The following is a 20369-nucleotide window of genomic DNA, read 5'->3' as shown; positions in this document are numbered from 1 at the left end:
TAAGAGAACAAACAGAAAAATGTGTAGTTCAAATGCGGCAGATTGCGGAAGAAGTGCAAGAAAACTGATAAAATCAACAAAAAGATAACATAACGAAAAGTTAGAGCTTTTTCATAAAAAAACTTTCAAAAGCTACTTTTTTCTTGAAAAAATTTTATTACAAGTTTTTAAATAATTTTGTATAAAAAAGCTTTTTAAACTTTTTTTTTTCATAAAAATCTCTTTTTCTTAAAAAGCTATTTAAAGTATTTCTTAAAAAGATGTTTAAAGCTCTTTCATGAAAAAGTTCTTTAAAAAACCTTGTTAAAGCTTTTCTAATAAATTTTCCTATAATTTTTCTTAAAAAGTTTTAAAGCTTATTGCAGACTTCTTTAAAAAATCTATTAAAATTAATTAAAAAATTTATTCTTATAAAATATATTTGAAAGCTTTTTATAAAAGCTTTTTTATATCAGAATCTTATAAAAGCTTCTGATATATGTTAACACTAAATGATTTTAGATTTTTATAAAAAATCTTCTTAAAGTGTATATAGAAAAAGTTTCATTCTGAAGCTTCTAAATGCATTTAATTGATTTCTATACAAAAAGCTTCTAAGAGCTTTTTATACCTAAAGCTTTTAAAGACTTTTTTTCAACTCTTTCAAAAGCTTTTCTATAAAAAAGTTTTCAAAGGCTTTTCTATGGCAGAAAATAAAACTTTTAAAAGCTATTTAAGAAGCATATTTTGAAAGCTTTTCCTTAAAAAATCCTTTTGGAGTTTTTCCTTAGAAGAACATCTAAAAGATTTTTGAAAAGTTTAAATTTTTTAAGTAAATTTTTATTAATACAAAGTTTCTAAAAGCTTAAGCTTCTTATACATAACGCTTTTAAAGACTTTTGTATACGAAATGAATTTCGAATCTTCTTTTTACTAATCTGTTTGTAAAAGCTTTTATGTATAAAAAGTTTTCAAAAGCTTTTTCTTCAACTGATAAAAAGCTTAAAAATGCCTTTTAAAAAGTAACGTTTAAAAGCTTTATCGTATTAAAAGCTTTTTATTAAAAAGTTTCTAAAAGCTTTTTATTAAAAAAGTTTCTAAAAGCTTTTTATTAAAAAGTTTCAAAAAGCTTTTCAATAAAAAGTTTCTGAAAGGTTTTTCTTAAAAAGTTTTTTATTTGAAAGTTCTAACAGCGTTTTCTTACAAAGTTTTTCTTAAAATGCTTCTAAAATATTTCACATAAAAGCTTTTTAATAAAATATATCAAAGTGAACTTTTTCAAAACAGGTTCTTAAAGGTCTTCAAAATAAAAAGAAATATCAAATATAAAAAAGCTTTCATACATAATAAATAATTTAATATTTTTTCTATTTTGTTTTGTCTGAAAAAAGCTCCCCTAGTCTTATTTGTTGTGTAATACAAAAATGTATATTTTTGGTTGTTTTTATTGTTTTAATTTTTTTTGTAAAGATTTGTTTTTTTTTACTTCTTGGCAAAATATTGTAATTTTCAAGCTCTTTGTTAAAATGTTTTTTTTTTTGTAAGTATTTAAGACCTGTTTGTTGTTTTTGTTTGTTATTAATTTCATTGAGTAATACAAACGATTGTCAATTAATGTCACAACCTATTACAGGAGACTTTCTGGTAGTTGTTTGTTTTTGGAAAAATAATATAAAAAAAGCTTTTTTTAAGAATTAAGATTAAAAGCTTTTAAAAGATATAAACAAATAAAACTAGAGGGTGTGTAAAGTAGGAAATAAAATATGAACTTATAAGAAAGCTATGTATATTAAGCGAGACTGAAATATGTTAAAGCTTTTTGTTAAACAAAAATTTTTTGCAAGCTTTTTGTTTTCTTTTTTTTTAATATAATTTACTTGATTTACACAATATCTACAACAGTTTGTTTTTTGTTAAATATTTATTTATATAGAGATTTTTTGCTTTTTCTTCAAAGTTAACTATTTTTTTCAATTGTTTTTTTTAGTAAAATTTTACTTAAGTTTAGTTTTTTTTTAATTTTAAAGAGGGGAATTTTGTTTTTTTTTTTTGTCTATACAAAATGTTGCTGCTTTTTTGGTTTTAGTTAGTTTAATTTTAAGCCTTTTTTTAGTTTGTATTTTCATTTAAATGCTTGTTAGTTATTATAAATATATTGCGTTATTTTTGTTTGTTTATATTTAAAGACTATTATTTTTTATTTAGGGGGAGGTTTTAATTTAAACAACAGCTTATTTTTTTGTATTTTAAGTTTTTATAAATTTTTTGTATTTTAAAATGAATTTAAATTTTTCCTTTTTTACATTTACTGATTGTTTGATGTTATTTTTTATGTTTTTGGGGTGATTTTATGAAAATTTTTTTAAATTTTATATATTTTGTGTTTTTTATATTAATATTTTACAAGTTTTGTTAAATATTTGAAAAAGGGGTTTATTTTTTTAATAAATATAAGTTTTGTATAAGCAGTTGGTTATGAAAAGCATTTTTTTAATTATTTTTATCTTTTTGTAAATATACCCGCTTTTAGAAACAAATTTATAGATTTTTTAAGGAAATTTTTAAAAAGTTTTCTTAAAAAAGCTTCATAAGACTTTTTCTTAATAAGACATATTAAAGCTTTTTTGTAAAATGGAAATTTTTTAAAAGCTTTTCTTCTAAAAAGTTTTCTTTAAGATATTTTTTAAAGAAGCTTTTTAAGGCTTTTTCGTAAAAAGCTTTGTAAAGCTTTTTTGGAGGAGCTTTTTCCTGAAAAGCCTTCTTAAAGATTTTTCTTAAGAATGTTTCTTAAGGCTTTTTCATAACAAGTTTTCTTAAAACTTTTTTAATAAAAACATTTTAAAGCCTTTTCTTAAAGCTTGTTTTTTAAAAAGCTTCTTAAAACTTTTACTTTATTTTTAAAAATACTTCTTAAAGCTTTATCGTAAACAGGCTTCGTAAAGCTTTTCTAGGAGATTTGTTTAAAAGCTTTTCCCAAAAAAGTCTTCTTAAAGATTTTTCTTAAGAAAGTTTCTTAAGACTTTTCATAACAAGGTTTCTTAAAGCTTTATAATAAAAACGTTTCTTAAAGCTTTTTCTTAAAAAAAGCTTCTTAAAGCTTTTTCTTAAAAAGCTTCTTAAAGTTTTTTCTTAAAAAGGCTTCGTAAAGCTTTTGCTACTAATTTCTTTGAAGATTATTTTTAAAAATACTTTTTAAAGCTTTTTCGTAAACAGGCTTCGTAAAGCGTTTCTAGGAGATGTGTTTAAAAGCTTAAGAAAGTTTCATAAGGCCTTTTCATAACACGGTTTCTTAAAGCTTTAAAATAAAAAAGTTTCTTAAATCGTTTTCTTAAAAAAGCTTCTTAAAGCTTTTTTTTTAAAGGCCTCGTAAAGCTTTTTTTTAAATAATGCCTCGTAAAGCTTTTTCTTAAAAAGGCCTCGTAAAGCTTTTTGTTAAAAAAGCTTCTTAAAGCTTTTGTTAAAAAAGCTTCTTAAAGCCTTTTCTTAAAGAAGCTTTTTAAAGCTTTTCTTAAAAAAGTTTCTCAAAGCTCATTTTAAAAAAGCTTCGTAAAGCTTTTTCCTAAAAGATATTTTTAAAGGTGAAAGTAAAAAATCAACTTGAAATTTTTTCAATGGATTCTTGAAATTTAAAAAAGTGCTTAAAGTTTTTTCTTAAAAAAAACTTTTTTAAGCTTTGTCTAAAATAAATCGTTAAAGCTTTTCTTAAAAAAGCCTCTACAAGTAGTTTATTAAAGACTTTTTAATAGCTGCTTTCTTAAAACATTTTTTTTTCTTAAAAATGCTTTTTTGAGACAAGATTTTTAAAGCCTTTTCATAACAAACTTTTTAAAACTAGTTCTTAAAATTTAGAAAGAACTTTCTTACAAAACTCTAAAAGCTCAACGCTTTTGCTATTAATCTTGTTTAAGAATTTTCAACTTCTTAAAACTTTGTCTTAAAAAAGCTTTCTTATTATAAAAGCTTTTTTTTAAATTTCCTTTAAAACCGTTTTTAAATCTTTCTTTCATTTGCCTTAATAATCAAAAATGTATTTAACATTTAATTAAATTTATTTTGTTGTGTATATTTTTTAAACAATTTAATTTTTTAAATTATTTAGGAATTTTTAAACATTTTATATTTATATAAAATTTAAAAATCACAACAAATTTTTAAGTTATTTTTTTTTTGTAAAAATCTTTGAATAATAGCCACTCAAATAAAAGCAAGAATTTGAATTTTTTTTTTTTTGGGTTGCTTTATGTAATTTTTAGCATTTTTTTTTAAATTTAGTTTTTTAATTATTTTTATTATTTATATATTGTTTTTAATTTTTTTTATAAATTTAGCTTTTAAATTTAATTTTTTTAGTTTTCAATATTTTTTCTCATTTTTGCCATTTTTATTCTCAAAAAAGAAAGGTACTAGTTGTTTTTTTATAAATTTATATTGTATATTACATTTATATAAGTTTTTTTTACATATTATTCAACAAATTTTATTTTATATATATTTTTGGGGTTATTTTTTTTTATAATTTTTTTAATAAGAGTATATTTTTTTTATTATAATTATATTTAAAAAGTTTAACAAAGTTTTTTTTGTTTTTAGTTTTTATATTATTTTGCTTTTAGTTACTGTTCCAAATGATTTTTAAACCAAAAAAACAAGGTTTTATTTTTTCAACATAGATTTTTTTTGTTAATAATTTCGTTAAAACATTTATTTTATTTTCTTGTTTGGATTTTTTTTTCTATCACACTCATAACAACTCAACGGCAGCTGGGCAAAAGCGAGATAATTTTGAAAAGATTTTTTATTGAAGTAGTCTATGGATTAGCCTATCGACTATGCTATGAATTAGTCTATAGACTAGTCTACCGGCTAGTCTATTAACTAGTCTATCGACTCATCTATGACCTTGTGCATTAACTTGTCTATAAACTACTCTATCGACTAGTCAATGAACTAGTCTATCGACTAATATATGAGTCTATCGACAAGTCAATAAACTAGTCTATTGACTAGTCAATAAACTAGTCTATCGACTAGTCTATGAACAAGTCCATCGACTAGTCTATGAATTAGCCTATGAACTAGTCTATCGACTAGTCTATGAACTAGTCTATCGACTAGTCTATGAACTAGTCTATCGACTAGTCTATGAACTAGTCTATCGACTAGTCTATGAACTATGAACTAGTCTATCGACTATTCTATGAACTAATCTATTGACTAGTCTATCAACTAGTCGATGAAGTAATCTATGGACTTGTCTATAAACTAGTCTATAGACTAGTTTATGAACTAGTCTATGAACTAGTCTATCGACTAGTCTGTGAACTAGTCCATCGACTAGTATTTGAACTAGTCCATCGACTAGTATTTGAACTAGTCTATGAACTAGTCTATCGACTAGTCTATGAACTAGTCTATCGACTAGTCTATGAACTAGTCTACCGACTAGTCTATGAACTAGTCTGTCGACTAGTCTATGAACTAGTCTATCGACTAGTCTATGAACTAGTCTATCGACTGGCTTATGAACTATTCTATGAACTAGTCTATCGACTAGTCTTTAAAGTAGTCTATGAACTAGTCTATCGACTAGTCTATGAACTAGTCCATCGACTAGTCTATGAACTAGTCGATGAACTAATCTATGGACTAGCCTATTAACTAGTCTATAAACTAGTCTGTGGACTAGTCTTTAAAGTAGTCTATGAACTAGTCCATCGACTAGTCTATGAACTAGTCCATCGACTAGTCTATGAACTAGTCCATCGACTAGTCTATGAACTAGTAGATGAACTAATCTATGGACTAGCCTATTAACTAGTTTATAGTCTGTAGAATAGTATGTGAACTAGCATATCGACTTGTCTATAAAATAATCTATGAAATAAAATAGTTTATCGATTAGTCTAAGAACTACACTATCGAATAGTCTATTAACTAGTCGACTCTTTTAACTAGTTGAATGTCTGTTGACTATTTAGTAGCTTTTTATAAAATATTTGAAAAAACTTAAAATTTTTGTATGCCCAGCTGTAAAATCAACAAATTTTCGAATTATTTTTTAATTAATTTTTTTTTAATTTCCGTTTTAATTTTCTATAAATTAAATTAATAAGATGAACCCTTTTTACAAAAGCAAATTAATAAAACTCTCTTTTGTTAGTATAACTACAACCAGGTTTTGTTTTTTTTTTTGTTTTGCTTGTTATAAAACTAAACTAATTTTAGTTTTTTTCAGTTTTAAGATAAAGTTAAATTTTATAAAAAATTCTGTTCAAATTTTACTTTGATTTTGATGTGTTGTTTTTTAAAGTTTATATTACAAATATTTTTTTTTAATAAAAAAAACTAAGAGGGTTATAAAAAAAGTTAAAAGCTATTTTTTTTTTTAAATTATAAAAAATTAAGAAATTTTTGTTGAGCTTTTAAGTTTATATAAGTAACTATACATTGGTTAATTAAATTAGAGTTAGATAAAGATAAAGAGAGAGAGAGTTAGCTTAAAAGCTTTTTTTTATGAGAAAAGAAGAGAGTTCATTTTACAATAGTTTAGCGTTTGTTTTTAGTTTTCTATTTGTTTTTTTTCTTTAAATAGTAAAAGCGTTTTTTTCTCTTTAATTTGTTAGTTAGTAGTTAGTTTTCTTTTTTTGGAAAAATCGCGCCCTGTCGGCTTTAACTTTAACGTTTCTTTTTAAATTTTTTGCCAATCAACCTTTGTTTTTAAGCTTTTTTTTCATATTTTTCATTTTTAGTAGTGAATTTTAGTTCTTTAGCTATTTTCCAGCCTATTTTTTTTTTGGTTTGTTTTAAAATGTAGTTTTTATTTCTGTTTTTAAAAGTTTTAAGTTTTTTGTTTATAACTCGTTTACCAAGTGAAATATTTTTTTTTTATAATTTTTTTAATTTTTGTTGGTGAAAATTATATAAATTTTTTATATTTTTTTGTAATATTTTTGTTGTTGTTGGTGTAATTAAATTGTTGTTTGCTTTTTTTTGTTGAAAAAAGTGGTGCGCGGTGCATAATTGTACTAATACATATTGTTATTAATTATTAATTTGGTTTAATTTATTTTTTTGTTTAATATTTTTTTTGTTAAGGTGTTTTTTTGTTGTTGTTGCTGTTGTTGTAGTTCTTTAGTAAATAAGCTAAACATTTATTTATAATAATGTTAATCTCTACATATTTTTTTTAATATTTTTTTAATTATTTTTTTTTATATATAATTATCCTTTTTATTATTTAAATGTATATAGTGTGGGTTTCTGTGTATTTGTCTGTTTGTTTTTGTTTATGTATATAATTTTCTTTATTTTTTTTGTTACTACTTTTTGTTTAATTTATTGGGTTTCTAATGCTTTTTTTATCTTTTAAAAGTTGTTACTAAATAGTTTTTCTACTAAATGTGTGTAATATTTTTTCAATAATTTTTCTTTAAATTTACGACTGTGGTATTTTTGTTGTTGTTGTAATTAGGTGGGTTTTTTTTATTTAGTTTTTTTTTAGTTTGTTTATTAGTGTTTTTTTAACCAAAATTAAAACAGTTAATTTAATTTAAAATGAAATTTATAAAACTACTCTAAAAGAGGCTTTTAGTTTAATTTGTAAGGGAGAAAATGGTAAAATGTTTAAGAGTTTTGGTTTTATTTTTACTAAGTTCCTTTTTTCTGGGTTTGTTGTTTTATAATAGGAGTTTGGGGGTTTTTCTAAATCAAGTGTTTTATTTGAATTTATAAATATTTTTAAATATTGGCAGTGTTTTTTTTTATATTTTTTGATATTTTACAGATATTAAGTATTTTTTCTAAAAAAAAGCTAAAAAAAGCTTTAAAGCTTACTTAAAATTATCCCATTTAACTAACTTATTTATAACAATTTATCAAAAGATTATGGAACAAAATTTGTCTTATAAACTTTTAATAAATTGTTGTAAATAAAATTCTTAAGCTCTTCAGTATAATTTTGCGAAAATAGCTTTAAAGCTTTACTAAAAATTAAAAGCTTTTTAGTAGATTTATTTAAAAATAAGGTAAAATTATCCTCAACTGTTAACTAAATATCTTAAAGGTTATTTTAATTAACATTTTACCTAAAAAGCTTTAAAGCTTAAATGATATTAAAAGCTAAATTAACTTAAGCCATCATTTAGCTTTATATTTTTACTTAAAATTTTAAGTTTCGAAAGTGTATAACTTGGGAAAAAAATAAGCTTAAAAAGCTTAACTAAAATTAAAAGCTTTTTAACCAATTTGTATTAATTTAGGAAAACTTTGTTTTAAACTTTACTTAAATTCATTAAAAGTTATTTTAATTAAATTGTTTTTCTAAAAAGCTTTATAATTGAAAGGTAACTAAAAGCTTTAGTTAACATAAAACTTTCAAGCTCTAGAGATCAACCCAAAAACTAGCCTTAATTGAATGTGAAAATCGTTTGTAATCTTTTAATAATCAATTTTCTAATATATTGCATAAAAAGCTTGAAATCTTAACGGGTATTGAAACTTAGAAACAAACTCTTCTTATCTGAGTGTTAAAACAGCTTTGAATTGTAGCAAACAATCATTTTATATTCAATTTGCTATAGATTTACATAAAAAGCTTTACAAATTAAGGACATTTTTAACTTAGGCTTCAAAAAAGCTCTATTCTTTTACTTTAAAACCTTACATTTAATAAAAAGCTTTTAAATTTCACGGAAACTAATGAATTGCTTTAGTTGCTTAAAATCTGATCGTAATAATATACCTAATATACCTATTATTTGATATAAAAAGCTTTTCACAGAAACAACATTAAATGAAAGCTATAAAAGCTTTCAAGCTAAATCAAAAACTAGTCTTAACTGTTTCATAAAATTTTAAATAATTATTGCTTAAAATCATTGAATTATATAACTTTATAAATTTTTACCTTAAAAAAGCTTTAAAGCTTAAACAAAACTATTCAAAACTAGCCACTGAAAGCTGACAAGGATATAAACTTATTAATTGGTATTGTTTTGAGTCCTAAAAGTTGATAAAACGCAATAAACACTTTAACATCTATATCAATCAAACATTTCTAAAAAGTATATATAAAGGTTGTCTTAAAGCAATAACACGGAAATTACAACATGAATAACTTTGGCCAACACCATACAAGGAGTCTAAGTTACAGCTAAAACTTTAAAGGATTATTTACAGCAGAAATTAGGAGTTTTACCTATTTCTAAATAAAACCAGAATGAAAAGCTTTACTAACGGAAATTTTACTCAAAGGGACGAAAGCTTTTGGAATGAAGTTACAGCTACAACTTTAAATTCAAAAGCTCCACTGTGTGAAATTTGAATCAAAGGGAAGAAAGCTTATCGAATTAGTTCAAAAGCTTTTAGAAAGTCTCAAGATATAATCAAAGAGGAGATGTTATTGATCTTTTCATAAAAAAATCACAAAAGCTTTTCAAATTAAGCTTTAAACATAGTTCTAAAGCCGTAATATATAAATAGATTAAAACATGGATGACTTTTGTGTTTTTTTTATGAAATAACACAAAAGCTTGAAACTCTTCAAATAAAGCTTTTTTTCATGGTTTTGTCGAAATTTCCAAAGCAACTAAAATTAATTAAAATCTACATTTCTTTCAAAATATATTAAAACATAATGGATTAAGCGTATTTAATATGTTGATATACAAAATATAGTTTTAATAAAATGGTCTACGAAATGGACTAGACTATAGACTAGACTATAGTCCAAATACTAGACAAAACTATAGATTAGATTATTGTCTTTTAGAATAGGCCGTAGTCCAGATTTTAGACTACAATATAGTATAGACAGTTGTTTAGACTACAGACTATACTATAGTCCAGACTGTAGATTAGGGTTTTCTCCAGACTTTGGACTAGACTATAGTCCAGACTTTTAATTTAACAATAGTCGTGACTACAGTACACAGTTTAGATTATACTGTAGCCCAAACTTAAGACTAGACTATAGTCAGACTATACTATAGTCCAGTTTTATGATAAGACTATGGTCTAGACTTCAGGCTAGAATATACTATTGACCAGACAAATGAATAGATTATAGTCCAGCCTATAGATTATACTATAGTCCAGTCTATGGACTTAATATTAGATAACAGTCCACACTTAAGACTAAACTATAGTCTAGACTTAATACAAGATTAAAGTCCAGACTTCAGACTAGACTATAGAGACGACTATAGTCCGGACGGTATGAACTATATACTATAGACTATATACTTTAGACTATAAACTGAACTATTGTCCGAACTATAAACTAGACAAACTATAGTGTGGACTATGGACTATCTACTATAGTCTAGTCCACACTATAGTCTAAATTTAAACTGGACTTTTATCCAGTCTTTATACCGTATATTAGACTAGAGTATAGATTATGGACTAAACAATCATCCGTACGAGGAGCTTGACTATAGTCGAAACTATAGACCCAGTTCAGTAAGTTTTTTATTCTTCCTAGACCATTTATCCAATATATGTATAACTATCTTCTACAAGGACGAGAAAAGCGACGATAGATTTATATAAAAACACTTTAAGCCTGCTTTAAGAGATGCGGGTCGGGGTCGGGTTCGGTTACATTAGCGGGATTTCTGATTCTATTAATAAGCATAGCACAATTGACCGTTTTTTTTAAACAATAAGCGTAGAAGCGTGTGAGATATTTTTGGGTGATTTCTTTTTTGTTCTTTTCAGGCTACAACGCTTATTCTTTTAGCACACATATTTTTTTTAAGATTTTTTTTTATAATTTTTTTTTAAAATGGGGAAAAAAAACATACAATACATACATACAATTTGTCTGGATGTTGTTGTTGTAGTTGTACAATTTACAAATTTTGTTTTTGGTTTCTAGATGTTGTTTGTTTGTAAGTTGTTGTTGTTATTGTTGTTTCAATTATTGGTAAACGGAATCATAATTCTTTTTGTTGTTGGTGTAGAGATGATGTGTGGGCGTGTTGTGTTCACTGGATGAGAGGGGTGAAGTTAAAGTTTCTAAAGTTGATTCCTGGTGTTGGTGTTGATGTGGATGCTGATGATGTTGTTGGTGGTGGTGTTGTTGTTGTTGATGGTGTGTTGAGTTTTGTTGTAGTTGTTGGTGGTGTTGTTTTTGTTGTTGAGTGTTCGCTGGTGTAAATATACCTGAGGATTTTGTTGTTTGTTTGTTGGTATTTGTTGTTGTTGTCGTATGCGTAGTTGGTGTTGTTGTAGTAGTGTTTATTTTTGCATTAATGTTGTTGTTGTTGTTGCTGTAGTTAATGTTGTTTTGATGGCTGTGATGGTGGTGTTGTTGTTGTTGGTGTAATGAGTGTGGATGTTGTAGTTGTTGTGTTAGTGTTGGCAGTGGCGGTGGATTTTTAGCTTTTGTTAGTGGTATTGGTGTTGGCATTGGTTTTGGCGTTGTCGTTAAATCGATACCCCATTCATAAAGGAACTCCAGTTTCTGTTGTTCCAATGGGTCATCTGTAGCCGGCAGGGCAAGCAAATGTTAGGCTTCTAAGAATATTAAAGCAGTTGGTTTAGGTTCCAAATTCGATTTTTTCGCTTCGACAACTAAAAAGGTTATATCAGCCTTTTCTCGATTTGCAAAACATTCAGCTATAAGACGGGCAACCTCCTGCAAGGAATTAATATAAAAAATAATATTAAAAAATTCCAAATAAAAAAAATAAAACTCTTCATACCTGATGATGTAGACCCTCAACTTTATTGCCGTCTACTTCTAGTATCAGTTGACCCACCTCTAAGCCTCCCGCTTCAAATGCTGCACCATTTTCCTGTTTCAAATTGAAAAAATTCTCATTTTAAATTTGTTCCAACAAAATTCCTGTCCTACTCACATGTATATTTATTATTCTAGGAAGCGGATGTTTTGTATTAGCACCACCTTCGATAGCAATACCTAATATTGGTTTTGTTTTCTTAACTGTTACATGTAAGTTGCCTCTATGATCAGGTACGACGTTTGGATTGTGTTCATGAGTTGTTTGTTCAGTCGTTGAACCATTTTGTTGTTGCTGTTCAGCCGATAATCTTTGCATAGACTGAAATTTTGTTTTTGGTAGATTTATGATATGAATTTTTAATATTTTTGCTGGGAGGGAATTTATGTGAATTTAAGAATGGTGTCGTTTTTTTTTACAAATTATATAGATTTTGTTTTTAAAAATTTGATTTGGGATTGAGAACTGAACTAGAACTGAACTAGAACTGAACTAGAACTGAACTAGAACTGAACTAGAACTGAACTAGAACTGAACTAGAACTGAACTAGAACTGAACTAGAACTGAACTAGAACTGAACTAGAACTGAACTAGAACTGAACTAGAACTGAACTAGAACTGAACTAGAACTGAACTAGAACTAGAACTGAACTGAACTAGAACTGAACTAGAACTGAACTAGAACTGAACTAGAACTGAACTAGAACTGAACTAGAACTGAACTAGAACTGAACTAGAACTGAACTAGAACTGAACTAGAACTGAACTAGAACTGAACTAGAACTGAACTAGAACTGAACTAGAACTGAACTAGAACTGAACTAGAACTGAACTAGAACTGAACTAGAACTGAACTAGAACTGAACTAGAACTGAACTAGAACTGAACTAGAACTGAACTAGAACTGAACTAGAACTGAACTAGAACTGAACTAGAACTGAACTAGAACTGAACTAGAACTGAACTAGAACTGAACTAGAACTGAACTAGAACTGAACTAGAACTGAACTAGAACTGAACTAGAACTGAACTAGAACTGAACTAGAACTGAACTAGAACTGAACTAGAACTGAATTAGAACTAGAACTGAATTAGAACTAGAACTGAATTAGAACTAGAACTGAATTAGAACTAGAACTGAATTAGAACTAGAACTGAATTAGAACTATAACGAACTAGAACTGTACTAGAACTGAACTAGAACTGAACTAGAACTGAACTAGAACTGAACTAGAACTGAACTAGAACTGAACTAGAACTGAACTAGAACTGAACTAGAACTGAACTAGAACTGAACTAGAACTGAACTAGAACTGAACTAGAACTACTTAGAAACTGAACTAGAACTGACTAGAACTGAACTAGAACTGAACTAGACGACTGAACTAGAAACTGAACTAGAACTGAACTAGAACTGAACTAGAACTGAACTAGAACTGAACTAGAACTGAACTAGAACTGAACTAGAAACTGAACTAGAACTGAACTAGAACTGAACTAGAACTGAACTAGGAACTGAACTAGAACTGAACTAGAACTGAACTAGAACTGTACTAGAACTGAACTAGAACTGAACTGAACTACTAGAACTGAACTAGAACTGAACTAGAACTGAACTAGAACTGAACTAGAACTGAACTAGAACTGAACTAGAACTGAACTAGAACTGAACTAGAACTGAACTAGAACTGAACTAGAACTGAACTAGAACTGAACTAGAACTGAACTAGAACTGAACTAGAGCTGAACTAAAACTGAACTAGAATTGAACTAGAACTGAACTAGAACTAAACTAGAACTGAACTAGAACTGAACTAGAACTGAACTAGAACTGAACTAGAACTGAACTAGAACTGAACTAGAACTGAACTAGAACTGAACTAGAACTGAACTAGAACTGAACTAGAACTGAACTAGAACTGAACTAGAACTGAACTAGAACTGAACTAGAACTGAACTAGAACTGAACTAGAACTGAACTAGAACTGAACTAGAACTGAACTAGAACTGAACTAGAATTGAACTAGAACTGAACTAGAACTGAACTAGAACTGAACTAGAACTGAACTAGAATTGAACTAGAACTGAACTAGAACTGAACCAGAACTGAACTAGAACTGAACTAGAACTGAACTAGAACTGAACTAGAATTGAACTAGAACTGAACTAGAACTGAACTAGAACTGAACTAGAACTGAACTAGAACTGGACTTGCATGTCTTAAGTTTTAATCACTTCTTTCTATTTTAAATCCAAATGAATTTTAAAATGTTTAAACAAAATCGGTATAATTTAATTTTTTTAAATGTACATAAAATTTTTTGTTCATTTTTTAAAAGAGGTGTATTTATATATTTTATTTGTAAAAGAGGAGTACCAGTATTTTTTTAAACAATTACAAAAAAAGTATATTTTTGAGGTGTTTGTGTTGGATTTTTTTAAATAATTTTCAAATATTAATTAATAAAAAAGGGGGAAGTAAAAAGTATTGGAAATAAGTTAAATAAATATTTATAAACAATAGTATATCTAGCAGGCAATTTGTTAAAGTATTTGTTAAATAATTCAGTAATAATTGTTATTAAGAAAATTAAAGTAAAAGAAACAAACATAATTATAATTGTTAATTAATTAAGTTTATTCAAGTAGTTGGGAATAAATAAATTAAGTGGGTGTTGGTTTCAGTTTTCAATAAATGAATTTTCATTATTTAATAATTTCAACAAAATAATACTTTTACAAACAAGCCAATTACTATATAATAAAAACAAAACTAAAAATCACTATTGAATTTATTTTAAAATATTTTTAATTTTAAAGTTGAAAATTGTTGTTATTAGAGGGAAAAAATGCTAAATTTGATGAAAATATGTCATGTATTTCAATGAGTTGTTGTAAATTGAAGTGATTTTTTTGGAATGTTTTGTAAATGTAAAACTGTTGGTATTTTTTTTTTAATTTCTTGTTAAAAACTTCAGATTGAAAGTTTTCCAAACGTTTCGTTAAAAAGTTTTGTTAATTTCTTTTGTTTTTGTTGCTTGTTTGATCTGTTTAGTTGTTGGTTGTTTGCCCTTAATTCTTAATAGAATTTTTACTTACCTGATGTCTACGCACACCTTTATCGCCCAGTAATGTACCGCCTTCCTCCTTCATATCGAAACTTCTTGAGAGTTTTGTGGCCAACTCCTAATTTTATATTTATATATATTTTGTTTTGTTCAGTTTTTTTACAATATATATAATTTTTTTTATTTTAATTTGTTAATTTACATTTAAGTGTGTGCAGAGAATGCCCGTTTAAGATTTAGGGCGCAGTTTTTGAATTGAAAAAAATTTTTAAAATTGTAAAAAATTAGAGTTGTATTTAGAAAAACAATTTGCTGTTAAAGTGTGTTAGAGTTAAAAGAATTTGTTTTTAGTTATTTAAAATTTAAGCTAATTATTAAGTTTTTTTTTGTGTAGAAAATTTTGCTTAATTTTAGTTTTTATTTTATTTAACACATAGAATTGAGAACAATTAACATTTCAAAGTGCTTTCAACACAGTACGAAAATTGAGGTTCTAATTGTAAAGAGGTTTTGTGGTCTGAGAGGGAGTTAGGAAGAAAAACTAGATTTTCTTATAAAGAAGAACTTTTTACTATAGCATGATAGCTGATCTGAACTAGAACTGAACTAGAACTGAACTAGAACTGAACTAGAACTGAACTAGAACTGAACTAGAACTGAACTAGAACTGAATTAGAACTGAACTACCAGGTTTTAGTACTAAGAGTAAATAAACAATATATTAGTACTAACAACAGATTTTGTACAAAAAGTAGTAAAAATTCAAATTTAGTACTTAAAGTATATAAACCACAATTTTAGTGTTAAAGTACTAATATTAGCCAAAAATAAAATTTAGTACTTAAAATAGGAAAAACCGAAAATTCGTTTAAAAGAGAAGACGCAGAATTTAGTACTGAATATTTCAAAATAGAAGTTTAGTACTAAAAATTACATGTTAGCACCAAAGTTGGCTAAAAATTCAAACAATTCAAGTAATAAAGTTGAAAAGTACACAATTTTAGTACTAATTATAAAAAATAAAAATATTTTAGTACTAAAAATATTTCATTGCCTATATAAGTATTAAACTATTTTAAAAGTGTGTAGGCTTTTTAGTGAAAAAACACTTAAGAGGACTATTTGTTTACTTTAATAACAATTTAAGTACTTTTTGAACCACAGCTATAAAAAAACTTGTGGGAGTAGTACTTGAACCTAAACTTTTTTTCAAATCAGTTCATAATTTAATTTATTTTAAAAAGGTGATCGCACAAAAGTAATATTTACCAATCAATTGTTGTTTTTTCCACATAAATACGCTGTAAAAAGTTCTTCTGATAAAGAAATGTTTGTTCTTGTCAATTAAATTTGTGTTTTCCACTTGAAATGATAACGATCGTTAACATTTTTAAAATGTTCACATTAGTTTATTTATAACTTTATTACTTTTTTATTTTAACGAATTTGTTAAATTTGTACGTTTCTGTGTAGAGGAGTGTTTTTGTGTAAATTGTGTTAATATTTCTTTGAATGATTCAATTTTGTTTTTTTTTTATTAATTTTATTTTGAAAAAATGATATATATGCGGCGTATTAAAATGACTGAGAATTGAGTTATTTAGAAAGTATAAATATGTAAAAAATTAAACAAAAAATTCTAAATTGCAATTACAGGAAATATTTGAACTGATGCACAACGGTTTATGCACATTTTGCAAAGACTAGTGAAAAAGGACACACTACAAAATATTTAAGTTGACTACAATTTATATTGTTTAGAGATTGAAGTAAAATAGGATAGTTTGTTTTGTTTCAGAAAAGCTCTACGAGTACAAGTTTCTTTTTCAAACAAAATTACATAAGAAAGTAAAAAATCAAGCTCAACTAAGAACACACTAAAACTACTGGTGGGTGTTTGAGACTAAAGTAGGAGGAGAGGGTGTGGTGTGAGTAAGTGTGTGATTTTATTTAAAAAAAGTAGATAATAAAAGGAAACAAAATATATATTTAGGAAAGGGAATTAACAGGACATCTGAGACTTTTTGTACTAGAACTGAACTAGAACTGAACTAGAACTGAACTAGAACTGAACTAGAACTGAACTAGAACTAGAACTGAACTAGAACTGAACTAGAACTGAACTAGAACTGAACTAGAACTGAACTAGAACTGAACTAGAACTGAACTAGAACTGAACTAGAACTGAACTGAACTAGAACTGAACTAGAACTGAACTAGAACTGAACTGAACTAGAACTGAACTAGAACTGAACTAGAACTGAACTAGAACTGAACTAGAACTGAACTAGAACTGAACTAGAACTGAACTAGAACTGAACTAGAACTGAACTAGAACTGAACTAGAACTGAACTAGAACTGAACTAGAACTGAACTAGAACTGAACTAGAACTGAACTAGAACTGAACTAGAACTGAACTAGAACTGAACTAGAACTGAACTAGAACTGAACTAGAACTGAACTAGAACTGAACTAGAACTGAACTAGAACTGAACTAGAACTGAACTAGAACTGAACTGAACTAGAACTGAACTAGACACTGAACTAGAACTGAACTAGAACTGACTAGAACTGAACTAGAACTGACTAGACACTGAACTAGAACTGAACTAGAACGGAACTAGAACTGAACTAGAACTGAACTAGAACTGAACTAGAACTGAAACTAGAACTGAACTAGAACTAACTAGAACTGAACTAGAACTGAACTAGAACTGAACTAGAACTGAACTAGAACTGACTAGAACTGAACTAGAACTGAACTAGAACTTGAAACTAGAACTGAACTAGAACGGACTAGAACTGAACTAGAACTGACTAGAACTGAACTAGAAACTGAACTAGAACTGAATAGAACTGAACTAAGGAACTGAACTAGAACTGAACTAGAACTGAACTAGAACTGAACTGAACTGAACTAGAACTGACGAAACTGAACTAGAACTGAACTAGAACTGAACTAGAACTGAACTAGAACTGAACTAGAACTGAACTAGAACTGAACTAGAACTGAACTAGAACTGAACTAGAACTGAACTAGAACTGAACTAGAACTGAACTAGAACTGAACTAGAACTGAACTGAACTAGAACTGAACTAGAACTGAACTAGAACTGAACTAGAACTGAACTAGAACTGAACTAGAACTGAACTAGAACTGAACTAGAACTGAACTAGAACTGTAAACTAGAACTGAACTAGAACTGAACTAGACTAACTCGAAACTAGAACTGAACTAGAACTGAACTAGAACTGAACTAGAACTGAACTAGAACTGAACTAGAACTGAACTAGAACTGAACTAGAACTGAACTAGAACTGAACTAGAACTGAACTAGAACTGAACTAGAACTGAACTAGAACTGAACTAGAACTGAACTAGAACTGAACTAGAACTGAACTAGAACTGAACTAGAAACTGAACTAGAACTGAACTAGAACTGAACTAGAACTGCACTAGAACTGAACTAGAACTGAAACTAGAACTGAACTAGAACTGAACTAGAACTGAACTAGAACTGAACTAGAACTGAACTAGAAACTGAACTAGAACTGAACTAGAACTGAACTAGAACTGAACTAGAACTGAACTAGAACTGAACTAGAACTGAACTAGAACTGAACTAGAACTGAACTAGAACTGAACTAGAACTGAACTAGAACTGAACTAGAACTGAACTAGAACTGAACTAGAACTGAACTAGAACTGAACTAGAACTGAACTAGAACTGAACTAGAACTGAACTAGAACTGAACTAGAACTGAACTAGAACTGAACTAGAACTGAACTAGAACTGACCTAGAACTGAACTAGAACTGAACTAGAACTGAACTAGAACTGAACTAGAAGTGAACTAGAACTGAACTAGAACTGAACTAGAACTGAACTAGAACTGAACTAGAACTGAACTAGAACTGATTGTTTATCAAATTTTAAAAATCTCAGAACTTTTTAGGGATGTGGAAGGAGAAGAAACAAAAAATGTACAAATTATTTTAATTAAAATTAAACTAAATAATTGTCGTATGAAGTGCATGATTTTAACTAAATGTTTAATGGTTTGAAACTAAATTATCTAAGGGAAAACTAAACTAATATAAATATAAATGAATTTGAAATTGAGAGAAACTTAAATACAGGGTGGCTCATGCGTTATGGTGCAATTATATTTTTCAAGCTTTTCATTTTGAAAGTTGTTTTTTGGTTTTTCTGGTGGTAAATACTGTTATTTTAGCTTAATATTTTAGACAATACTTACACATTTACAAAATTTATTAAGTTTTTTTTTAAAACTTTACAAAAGACTAAAGTTTGAAAAAATAATTTTTTTTTGAGTTTGAGTTTTTTTTTTGGAAACACTATTTGCAAAATACTAATAAAAACGTTTTGAAATACAAGTGCAACATAGAGTTTTAATTTAAAACAACTACAAAAAAGTTAAATTTATAAAAAGAAAATAATATAAAACACCTATTTTGTAAACTAGTGTAAAAAGGGCTTAAAACAAAAGCAAGCTAACAACAATTGGAACTAAACAAAAAAAAAAAGTACCAAACGGGGGTAAAAAATTACGCTTAAAAAAGAAACAGAACCCTAACATAGCAAATTAAAAACAAAAATCATAAATGAACGAAGGCAAAAACCATTTTTTTTAAAGAAAGTTAGATTTTTTTGGTTAAAAAAATGTTAATAAAAATGTGCTTTAAAAAAATATTTGAATTTTTTTTTATAATCTGGCTGTTTTAGTTTGGTTCTGAATTGTAAGGGGGTATTTTGAGAGTAAATAGTTTTGTTTTTGTTGTTGTTTTTTTGAAATTGATTAAAGAAATTTTGTTGTTGTTGTAGGATTTTAATGAAAAATACAATTGCACTTACAAGAGGTCGTCCCCAATACCATGATTTGACACGTTGTGTTAAACCACCCAAATGTGAACGTAGTCCATCTAGGTAGCCTCCCTGAAATGTACAATGAACGAGAGAAAAAAAACCACAAGAAAAAAATAGAAAATAGGAAAAAAAAATCAGGGGATAAAAGAAAGAAACATAAAATTGGAATAGAAGGGGGTATTTTTGAACGTAGAACGTTTAGAGGTTTTTAGTTTAAAAGGATGTGTTTTTTTTGAATTTTGGCGATTTTTGTTTTTAATGGGAAACACACATATTCAATAAGTATTTACAAATAACCACAAATTAAAATAAGAAAGGCAAGGAAATAAACACAAAAAAAAAATGGAAATTTTTATACAAAATTTGAAAATCAGGAAAATTTATAATGAAAAATATGACATGTATAAAAAAAAAAAAAAACATATAAAAATATAACTAAGTTATAAAACATTTAATTACTATTTAAACAGGGAAAGTATAAAAAAACTAAAAATAAATTAATTAATTACTAAATACTGAAAATCGTTTATAAAACCAAATAAATATTTGTCTAAAAATGGAATAAATATTAAAAAAAAAACATAAAACTCTGCTTCTAAATGAAAAAAAAAAAAAAAAATATTTTAAATGTTTTAACTAAAAACCTAACCTAAAAATCTAAAAACAAATACCATGATTATAAAG

General features: G+C 26.8%; 1 protein-coding gene across 3 annotated transcripts; it reads right to left on the bottom strand.

Moving 5' to 3' along the window:
* Nucleotides 1-8207: 8207 nt before the first annotated feature.
* Nucleotides 8208-20031, bottom strand: LOC119614237 (whirlin-like). Of its 3 annotated transcripts, XM_037970370.1 has the most exons (5): nt 19674-20031; nt 14827-14913; nt 11844-12047; nt 11688-11780; nt 11340-11620 (listed from the first exon to the last, which is right to left on the bottom strand). In XM_037970370.1, exons 2-5 carry the CDS (start codon nt 14878-14880, stop codon nt 11492-11494), a joined length of 480 nt encoding a protein of 159 aa, XP_037826298.1. In that variant the 5' UTR covers nt 14881-14913; nt 19674-20031; the 3' UTR covers nt 11340-11491. The 3 variants fall into 3 exon arrangements, with proteins under 3 accessions (XP_037826297.1, XP_037826298.1, XP_037826300.1); XM_037970372.1 differs by lacking the exon at nt 14827-14913 and having other exon boundaries at nt 19674-20027; XM_037970369.1 differs by lacking the exons at nt 11844-12047; nt 14827-14913; nt 19674-20031 and having other exon boundaries at nt 8208-11620.
* Nucleotides 20032-20369: the final 338 nt, after the last annotated feature.

The sequence above is a fragment of the Lucilia sericata genome, unplaced genomic scaffold (assembly GCF_015586225.1).
Source record: "Lucilia sericata isolate MDLA Ls3-8-SP2 unplaced genomic scaffold, ASM1558622v1 Contig002715F_arrow, whole genome shotgun sequence".
NCBI lineage: Eukaryota > Metazoa > Arthropoda > Insecta > Diptera > Calliphoridae > Lucilia > Lucilia sericata.
Note: the sequence above shows the minus strand (reverse complement) of the source record. Positions and strands in the feature narration are given on the sequence as shown.

What these genes read in the sequence shown, in the direction of transcription:
- LOC119614237 (XM_037970369.1), bottom strand. Translation starts at nt 11,392, where the DNA reads ATGCCAACACCAATACCACTAACAAAAGCTAAAAATCCACCGCCACTG.